Source organism: Vipera berus (genome assembly GCF_964194415.1).
Source record: "Vipera berus genome assembly, chromosome: 1".
NCBI lineage: Eukaryota > Metazoa > Chordata > Lepidosauria > Squamata > Viperidae > Vipera > Vipera berus.
In genome coordinates, this window is record NC_138202.1 from 16,036,770 (window position 1) to 16,047,586 (window position 10,817).

At 44.2% G+C, this 10,817-nt stretch overlaps 1 protein-coding gene across 2 annotated transcripts in view; it reads right to left on the reverse strand.

Annotated features, from left to right (window-relative positions):
* The window catches only part of PALM (paralemmin), an 86,722-nt gene extending 76,357 nt beyond the window's left edge, over positions 1 to 10,365 (reverse strand). For both annotated transcript variants that reach the window (XM_081345596.1, XM_081345595.1), the window contains exon 1: positions 10,084 to 10,365. In XM_081345596.1, coding sequence (XP_081201722.1) covers positions 10,084 to 10,088 — 5 coding nt within the window. In that variant the 5' untranslated portion in view covers positions 10,089 to 10,365. The remainder of the gene's footprint in view (positions 1 to 10,083) is intronic.
* Between the last annotated feature and the right edge of the window lie 452 nt (positions 10,366 to 10,817).

The following is a 10,817-nucleotide window of genomic DNA, read 5'->3' on the forward strand; positions in this document are numbered from 1 at the left end:
TGTAGGTTTATCTTGAGTCAGTCAGTAATCAACCCAGCAGAATGGTTGATGAGATAAAATGGGTGGGTCCCATGTGCTATTTTCAGCTGCCCAGAAAAAAAAGGTCATAAATCCAATAGCTTATCTCTGTTGTTTATCTCCAGGAAGCAGATATTGTCAGGTGTAGACTGCCTTCGGACACAAGGGTAGAGTCTTGGTCTCACCGCCAGCTAATTATGAATAATGATACCTGGGTTTGTTACTGGATCAGTCCATATGCCTTTTTCATCTGGCAGTATGTATGCAGAGAACATATAAGGGCCAGCAAAAAGCCCTGCTAAGCACAGTAGAACTTTGCTTACTCTCAATTAAATAATCATGAAACTGTGCCGTAAACACCTATTGCCATGAGATGACATAGGGGATTGGAGGCAAAAACATATAAGGAACGGTTGCTGGAATTGGGTATGTCTAGTTTAATGAAGGGACATGGTGGCTCAGTGGGTTAGGACGCTGAGCTTGTCGATCAGAAGATCGGCAGTTTGGCGGGTCGAATCCCGAGTGCCGCGTAACAGAGTGAGCGCCTGTTACTCGTCCCAGCTTCTGCCAACCTAGCAGTTCGAAAGCATGTAAAAATGCAAGTAGAAAAATAGGGACCACTATGGTGGGAAGGTAACAGCGTTCCATGCGCCTTTGGCATCTAGTCATGCCGGCCACATGACCACGGAGACGTCCTTAGACAAGCGCTGGCTGTTTGGCTTTGAAACGGAGATGAGCATGAGCCCCTAGAGTTGGAAATGACTAGCACGCATGTGTGGGGGAACCTTTACCTTTACCTTTAGTCTAATGCAGAGAAGGGCGAGGGGTGACATGATAGCAGTGTTCCAATATCTCAGGCGTTGCCACAAAGAAGAGGAAGTCAAGCTATTCTCCAAAGCACCTGAAGGCAGGACCAGAAGCAAAGGATGGAAACTAACCAGAGAGAAAATCAACCTAGAACTAAGGAGAAACTTCCTGACAGTTAGAACAATTAATCAGTGGAACAACCTGCCTCCAGAAGTTGTGAATGCTCCAACAATGGAAGTTTTTAAGAAGAGACTGGCCAGTCATTTATCCTGCCTGAGAAGGGGGTTGGAAGGTCCCTTCCAACATTGTTGTTGTTGTTGTTGTTGTTGTTGTTGTTATATTCCTTCAGCCTAACTCAGTGTTTCTCAACACATCTTCAAGTTGCCAAGATTGAAAAACCTTGCTTTAAATTCTCAGAGAAATCGAAAAGCAGTGGGGAAAATTCCTGCCCTTCCAGTGACTTTAACTCTGACCAAGATAGATAGCTTTTTGCAGCTTGCTAGAAGGTTGGAAGGTCTCCTGAGCCCCCCCCCAACCCCCAACCCCTCAGTTTGGGGCTTCCTTGCTTCAGGCCAGCAAGATGCCTGGCAACATTAAAGATGTGTAGATTTCAATCCCCAGAGTTCTTTTAATCATTCAGTGAGATGCTTCTATGCTCCTTGGCAGTTTCAAGCATTTAGTGGGATTAAGGAACATTTGGGTTCAGGGCGCAGAATTAAAAGGGATGAAGGCAGAATTAAACGACAGTAGACCCTCACCGCTGGGACTGCAGAAAGGCACCCTCCGTGGTCCAGGCGTGAGTCCACAGTCACCTAAACTGTCTTGCTAGAGCGAATTTACTGCTTCAGCAACTTCAGGGGAGTCAAACACTGAATGTGACCAGATCAGCAGTTGAGATGGGAGAGTCACAACCCACTGACTGGCTAGCTAGCTAATCAGTAGGTCTCTTTTTCAGCCTTCTGGATTCTAGAAATCATGTGGTTAAAGGGGAATAGGAAAGTCATTTAGGCTCACCTTTGAGAGACACAAGAGTGCCAGAGAAAAATCTACAAAGGTTTTTTTTTTAATTAAAGACTGGAGACTGTTTATGGATTATATTACAAAAGTAGAGAAAATAGTTCCATGACAAAGGGTTATAGAGGAGATTTATTATTTATTTATTTATTTTTGGGACTTATATGCCGCCCTATCTCCCAAAGGACTCAGGGCGGCTTACAACAATAAAAAACAACAATACAAAAATTAAAAAACGAATTAAATAACAGCCCCAAAATAAATTAACTACAGTTAAAAATTAAAACATATTTAAAAACCCATCATCAATCCAGGTCAGCCTGATGGAAGAGAAAAGATAATAGAAAATTTATATATTGGCTTCAACGGTATGAAAGAATAAGAAATGGTTGGTAGACCTATAAAGAAAAGTACAGTATTTCAACTCCCAGAATTCCCCAGCCAGCCAAAATTATTTTTTTAAAAAATGACCACAGACTCCAGAGATTGCCAAATCGCACAAGATGTTGATGTTCTCCCAAGAAACGTCATGAAATTATATTTATTTAGCTGATCGGTATGCTCCTTCATTGGTATGCTCCTATGATTGTATTTCAAGTGAGAATGCCAAAACCTTGCAACTTGGGGTGCATTACTCCTTTTTTTTTTAAAGTGTATTTATACAATGGCATCAAGGCAAACAACCTAAAGACAAACAAAAAAGGTGATAACTACTCTCTTTAATTGTTTGTTTTCTCATTAGAGCCACAAGGCTAATACTATGACTGAGAACATCGGAGAGAATGGCGGCATTAATGCTTCCATGTCCATGTTTTTCTGCAGCTTGCTTTTTCCCCCAATGCTCTCAATGGCTTTCTGCTCCTGAGTTATTCAAAGGAGCTGATAACGCTGCTCTGATTGATGAGCTGCTGGTAATGCAGATTTCCCTATTATGTTGTCCTCCAGATGTATTAGACAACAGCTCAATTAATAATTACTGGTTCTGTGTAGTCCAACACATGTGGGAGGCACTCAATTGAAAAGTTGTGGTCTGAGGCCAGAAGCACCTCTGGTGTTGAAATTTGATGCCCTGTTTACCTTACAGTTGCTCTGCTGCTCTCAAAACAGATTGGGTACCCCGTGGGACTGGGAGGAGAAGCAAAGGAAGAGATATCCTGGACCTTTTCCCCATTCTTTCCCTGCATCCAACAGGCCAACTCCCCTATGTAAAAAAATTATTGCATATGAATAACAAGTTGTAATATAGAAATGTGACTATTTGAAAAAGTGATGGGTACATCCTTAGATGCTGTTAATTCCTTGATGGAGACAAGGCAAGGCAAAGAAGTGAAAAGAAATCCTCCTTAGCTTTATCTCTAATTATCTCTAATTCACTGACCCAGACAATGGGAAAATGTAAAGCAGGGCTCTTCAAAGTTGGCCCTTTTATGACTTGTGGACTCCAACTCCCAGAATTCCTCAGCCAGGCACGCTGGCTGAGGAATTCTGGGAGTTGAAGTCCACAAGTCATAAAAGGGCCAACTTTGAAGAGCCCTGATGTAGATAGAGGCTCTGTTTGGGATCCAATTACCATCAAATGTAAATTGTGCCTTTCTGATTCCAACGAGAATGGATAAATCTGTCTGTTTTAGTTTCTCCCTTTTTCTCATTTTTATTAACTTGTCCAATTTTTTTGTGGGTTTCATTTTATTGACTCTGTCAAATTTGATTTGATATTTTTTAAAAAGAAGTTGGCACCAAAAATGGTTAAATATTTTGGTGCACTTTCTCCAATAACACACAACACAGCATTGTTTCTGTTTGCCTAATATACAGAAATTGGGTCCTTTTGAGGGTGTGTGTGTGTGTGTGTGTGTGTGTGAATTTACGAATGCTTTTTTCTAAATGCATTTAAATGTGCTTAAAATAAACACATATTTTTTGAACACGCTGTTCCATAAATATACATTTTTTATTACTTGTGAACCATACTTCAAAATTCAGGGAACTGAAAATTTCAGGTGATAAGTAAGTTTTGTTTCAAGTCTTCCTTCATGAACTAAATTCATCTCTTCCCCATCCCTAATCCAAGACTCATTGTACAACTTACAACAAATGATATTCTATTCTGAGGTAAACTGCTCAGGACGTTTAATTCAAAGTTCCATTCAGGTAACCTGATTAACACTTGTTGCCTTGGAAGACAGATCTCAGAAGAACAAAGACTGGGGTTGAGTCAGCTCCACTGAATTTGACTACCTTTTCCCCCCACAGTGGCCAATTAGATGCTTCTAATTAGTTCCAACAATACCTTTCCCCCACTGCTTGCAGTATTCAGAGCTAAATTGTTCTTGAATAGGGAGGCTCCATTTACTACTCATGGGCACTGAGTACTAATAAATCTTCCTATGAAGGTAAAACATTTTGCCAGCAATTGAACCAGATCAAAGATCTGCATAAGTCAGCTTTCTGTTTTTGGCCAAGATCTCCAAGTAGTCCTTGACTTTCAACCCTTTGTTTAGTGACTGTTCAGAGTTACAATGGCACCAAAAATAGTGCCCTAAAACTCACACGTACAACTGCTGCAGCATCCCCATGGTCACATAATCAAAATTCAGGCACTTGGCAACTGGTATGCATTTATGACAATTGCAGTTTCCCAGGGATATGTGATCACCATTTGCAACTTTCCCAGCTGGTTTCCAATAAACAAAGTCAACAAGCGAAGCCAGATTCACTTAACAATCGTGTGATTTGCTTAATGACCACAGGAAAAAAAGGTCATAAAATTGGATGTGTCTCTCTGGGACTACCTGTATGCATCTCATGATGAATACCTCTTGTCCTAGAGCAGTGTTTCTCAGTCTTAGCAATTTTATGTTACCTGGACTTCAATTCCCAAGTCCACATATCTTAAAGTTACCAAAATTGAGAAACACTGTCCTGGAGATACTCTTTAATAACTGCTTTGCAAGTTGTAGAGATTGTAGGCTGTGTTAAGTCTATGGTAATAAAAAAAATCCGTCCTCGAGAACCTTTTCTGACTACCAAATTTTATTAGGAGGCATAAGCTTTGATGGCAGCCCACAAACGTTTGTGCCTTTTAATCAACTTGTTCAAGTTTCACAAGATGACATCAGATCCTTCCTGATTGTTATATAACCACTCAGAGCATTCTGCTCATTCATCTTAAAATTATAGTTAGTTATAGTTATAGTTTATTAAATTTTTATACCGCCCTTCTCCCGAAGGACTCAGGGCGGTGAACAGGGCATATAATAAAACTACAAAAGTACAAAAGTTAAAAAAGAATTAAATTATTGCCCAATAAAACAGTAAAAAATATACAAATACTAAAACCCTAGTTAACTCCCCATCAGGCCAGGCCAGCTTGTTCGAACAAATGGGTCTTTAACCCGCGCCGGAAGGAGCGGAGATCCGGTGCCATCCGGAGCTCAACCGGCAGTTGATTCCACAGAGCCGGGGCGCCCACAGAGAAGGCCCTCCCCCTGGGGGCCACCAGCCGGCATTCTCTGACCGGAGGCACCCTGAGGAGGCCCTCTCTGTGGGAACGCACAGGGCGGAGGGGAGTCGACGCCGGCAGCAGGTGGTCCCCGAGGTATTCCGGACCCATGCCATGTAAGGACTTAAAAACCATCACTAAGACCTTGAACCTCACCCGGAAGACAACTGGTAACCAATGCAGCTCGCGGAGCAAAGGTGTAACATGGGAGTACCGGGAAACTCCCAAGACAACTCTCGCGGCCGCATTCTGTACCAGTTGGAGCCTCCGAGTGGTCTTCAAGGGGAGCCCCATGTAGAGAGCATTGCAATAGTCAAGACGAGAGGTCACGAGCGCATGAGTGACCGTACACAGGGCATCCCGGTCTAGATAGGGCCAAAATTAATTTGACCCACATCATGGCCACTTCTTGTATTACCAAATGGTGTCAAAATTATTCTGAAATCTGCACTGCAAAATTTGGGAAACAATCAGACAAGATGTGGGAAGGGTTACTGCAAAAAGGAATAGTTTTTTGCAAAGTTTTTCTAGCTAGAGGCAGTGCTCCAGCATTTCTGCGCATCACAGAAAGGAGTTGATTAATTATCATTCTCTAGTCTGCTTTCAGAATTTTAACTATCAATAACAGTTGTAATGGAAGTACTAACGGCAGGTGCGGTGCTATTATTGTTTGTATTATTATGACATTATCATTATTATTTTTAGTCTTTCAATCTTGTGCGCCAACTCCAGAGATGTTTTGCAATTCATGGTTTTTAAAGTTTTGCTTAAATTATTTTAAATTATTAGTTTTGGCCACTCCCCAAAAAGGACTATGAAATGACAATGTTTGCTTAGTTTCAGACTAAATTTTGAGATAGTGGAAGATTAGGAACGTCACATGCTTATTTGCAAAAGAAATTGTGCCTTGGAAGGAACTCGGTGAACCTGACAATATCCTGTACACAACTTTTAAACTTGTTGGACTGAATTCTAGAATAGGTTTAAACTAAGTTGTGATGGTTGCTGGTGATCCTCCTGCCCAGGAGCTTAATAATCACACCCAAAGATAATCAGAGAAATTAGATCCTAAGCATACTAATGCAGCCTTACACAGAAGCACTAACTTTGTCACACACTATAAGAGAAGCTTAACTGGAACTTAACATGCAGTCCTGGTATTTCAAGCCTGACACACACATACGCCTGCATATATACTAGTGTTAATGACTAGATGAATATAAATAAGAATATAAAAAAGAATATAAATCCTTCCATTCCCCACTATTCCATCAGAACTGAAGAAGCTTCTTGCATGAGAAACAGAATGTTTTCAAGGAAAAAAAAATAGAAAGTCCAGGTGCCTTTTGCAAAAGCACCTTTGGGATAACATGTGATTTACCTTCTTAAGGCTATATGGGAAAATTAAAAATTGGAGCTACGTTTGAACAGGGGTTCTGTAGTCCCACTGCACTTAAATTGGGTGTTGTCTCACAGCTCTGTACAGTAGTATTTACGTGAAAGCCAGTTTTCTCAATCTCAGCGGGTTTAAGACCTGTGGACCTCAGCTCCCAGAATTTCCCAGCCAGACTGGGTTGAGAGATTCTGGGAGTTGAGGTCCACAGGTCTTAAAAGAGCCTTGGTGGAGCAGTGGGCTAATGCCTCCTTAAGTAACACCAGCTGCCTGCAATTAGTGCAGGTTCGTGTCCCACCAGGCTCAAGGTTGACTCAGCCTTCCATCCTTCCGAGGTAGGTAAAATGAGGACCCAGATTGTTGGGGGCAATAAGCTGACTTTGTAATAATGCTGCTTGGGGGGGGGGGCGAAAGCCCTAATAAGCAGGCATATACATAGAATGAAGGCTATTGCTAAGCACATTGATTTGTGCTTAGATTGTAAGCCGCCCTGAGTCTTCGGAGAAGGGCGGGATATAAATGAGATTATATAAAAAAAATAAAAAATCGCTGAGATTGAGAAATACTGGTGTAATGGTTCAGGTGGCTAGACTAGAAGTAGATGGCTTCACGTCTAAGGAAGAACTAGACCAGCTTCTTGAACCATCAAACTGGCTCTCCCATTAACACTACAGAGGTCTGGAACAACACCCATTTAAAAAGCAGTGGGATCCCGGACACTACGTTGAAAGCTGAGACTCAATTCTTCCAAAGGAAGAAATAAAATGATGGGTGCTCAGATGCTGCCTCAACTTCTTTGGGAAACAAGTGGGCAGTTCGTGCTCTTAAAAAAGATAACCATGCAATCAAGGCAGAGCTAAGAAATGCACTTCTCAGAACTACAGCTGACAAGCAGTGACAGGTGTGTGAAAAACAAGACCCAACAATTAAGATTGCGGGGGCCCTCTTGAAAGAAGCTCCATTTAGACCACCTAGAGAAGCAAAGGAACCAAATTCAAAATTTGCTTCGCCTGTCAAAGAAAGTTGAGGGAGAAAATCCTTAATTTGTTGAAGCTCCAAAATAAGCCAAGGTCCAAAGAGTCGCTCGGTGGGTGAGATGAGCAATCTCCAAATTTGATATATAAAATAAATAAAATTAAAGGAGGGAGGCTGTTTTCTTTCTACGATCTTACATCTCTTCCTGGAAAAATGTTTATTATTTATTTATTTAGCTTACATGCCACCCATCTCGTCAAAGGCAACTCTTTCTGGCTAGGTGGGTCTATATTTTAATATGTGTACAACTGAGAATCATTATTATTATTAAGCCCACCCTGGATATCTCCTTGTTGTGGGAAGAGGGCTGGGATGCTCTATGGCAGGGGTGTCAAACTCACAACATCAAGTGATGTGTCGCGACATATCATGACTTTTTTTTTTACATTGCCGGCAATGGGGTGGGCGTGGCTTTGGCATGATGCATCCGGCCCGCGGGCCGGCGGTTTGACACCCCTGCTCTAGAGGGTTGAGAGCCATGCAGGCAAAAGTATATTATTCTTAGCGTAGATGGTTAGTTTTATGTAGCTACTGGAAAAATAAAAATCAATTAGCTGGATGCTTACACTAGCTGCCAAAGACAAATGAAATATTTAAATGAAAGCAGAGGGAAGTCCCATCTTTGCTCATCTGCTCTCCCACAAGTCAGATAAACTCCACAAAATATAAAAATGTTCAGCCTCCAGGGAAGTTTTAAACCTTTCAAAGGCAGGATATCTGCTGTTAGTGAAAAACAAGGGAGCTTTCCTTAAAATGGCTATTGTACCGTTTTGTCTAAAGGAGATTTCAGTCCTTATCTTTTGGGAGTGCATTGAGGTCAATTCATTTTTATCCGCAATAAAACAAAAGTTTCCATTATGAATCCCAAGATGCGTTCCGGTTATACCACAGAAGGCTCCCCAACATTCAAACAGAAGAAGGGAAGGGTCCAAAGCAGAAACTTGAAATTTCAATTCATTGCAGCAATTTTTCTAGCTATCTAGAAGAAGCCCCCCCCCCCTGAAGTCTAATTCTGTTAATTGGCACACGTGGATACCAAGACAGTTCAGCTGGGAAGTCTCCCAAGAGATTGTGGCCGGCGCCAGCAATTCCTACTGGAGACTACTGGGGACAAACAGCACATTTTCAGCCCCTTGTCAGAAATTGGGCAATGAAAATGTCAAAATCCTTCCCTTTTACTGACTTTTTAGCAAAGATTGCAAGCAAGATTGCAAGACGGACTAAAGAAACGTGCCCGTCTCGCCCCCGCCAACTTTGTGGTCCTGTGTGCTTAACACTGAAAAAAGAACCAGTTAGACACGGGGCTAGCCAAACTTGGGGGCAGGTTTTATTAATAAGGAAATAAAAACAAAAGTATGGCTAGACAAGCATCCAACCTCCTTTACTTAGTACAGCTGTTACAGGAAGGCCTCCATCGGAACCCTTCCCTTTAAATCCATTCCTTTGTTTTCTGTCAATCCGGGGCTTTTAAAAGCATCCTCCTTGGTCAAAGATGCTTTCACTCAGAGCATCCGAAGAAATTGAAATGTAAAATTAATGGGGGAAAGAAAAAAAAAAGACAAAGGCTTGTTTTTTTGTGTTTTTTTTTTGCTTCAGGCAAGCCCAGGAAAGTGGTTTGGGAGGCCCCTCTCTCTCAGGGAAGGAGGCTGAATTGACGGGCCTACCTTTGCCCCACCCTGAATGGCAACCCCGATCCCATTTGGATCGGAAGGAACAGGGGCAGTCGGAAAGCCACCACGACGAAGTGCATCTCTCAGAATCGCCTGAGTCATTGCTTGCGGGGGGGGGAGGCGCTGGGTGGAGGCAGTCACGCACTACCACGCAAACACCCATACAGCAGATGAAAGCTTGCAACAACAGGTAAAAAGAGGGGGAGAGGCTGCGAGAAAGAGATGGAGCGTCGCCCCCTGACAAAACGGGCCGGCTTTTCTTTCAGCTCTCTTGCCATTCCGGGCTGTGCACCCGGCCAAGCCTTGAGCAAGACTTGGGGGGCAAAATCAGCAAGGCTGGAGACCCGAAGTCCGAGGAGCCAATGCAGCAGCAGCAGCAGCAGCATCGGTCGGGTGGTGGTGGTTGGGGTGGGGGTGGGGAGAACAAGAGGCGAGATCTGCCCTGGGGCAAACCTTGCAACGTCTCTTCCCCCGCCCCATCAGCCACAGCCACGGGGGTAGCCAGCATATTGCAAGGGAGCCGCCGCTCCAGCACGGGAAACGAAACGAGGACGGGGAAAGACTCCCGACACCAAAAGGCACCTTCCAGGAGCGAAGGAAAGAGAGAGAGAGAGAGAGAGAAAGAAAGAAAAAGAAACGCTTACTCCATTTTTCAGGACTCCGCGGTGCTTCCCCTCGGCTACTCCCGGCAGTCTGGCGGCTTGCAAGGTGCAAGAAAAGGGAGGGGGAAGAGCCCGTTTAGCGGGATTAATCTTCCTCTCCTCCTCCTCCTCCTCCTCCTCAAGGGCTCTGATTTCCAGAGGCCGTCAGAGAAGGTGGCGGTGACGGCGGCACCTGACGACTCCACATCCCATCCGGCGTTGGTTAACGTCCCGAGCGGATGGGCTGTGCGAGCCGAGGATGCAAAGCCTCGGGTATTATGTGCGAGTGTGGGATGGATGTGTGTGTGTGTGTGCGTGCCTGTGTGCGCGCGGGTGCAGGGGTGCAGTTGAGTTCCCCCCCCTCCCTCCCTCCAGCCGGCCTTCTTCCAGCATTGCAATAGCGCCGCTTGCTGGTCGCCTCCCGCCACGGCGGGTGTTTTCTCCAAAGGCAGAGAGAGGCAGCCGGCGTGAAGGCCGACGAGGCTTCAGAGGGAGCGAGCGGGGCGCGACGGCCGGCGGGAGCCGCCCGGCTGCTCCAGCGCCTCTGCCCTCGGCCAGCTGTGGCGGGCTGGGCTGGCTGCTACACTCTGGGCTGAAACGGGACGCGGCTTGCTTTTCTCATCGCGCTAGAATTTAAAGCGGGTTTTGATTTGGGCTTGACGTAGCGGGCGCTTTCTGGTCTTGAGAAAGGGCGCTTTAAAGGGCTTCGCTGTATCGGGGCTCTCTGGCTGGTTCGA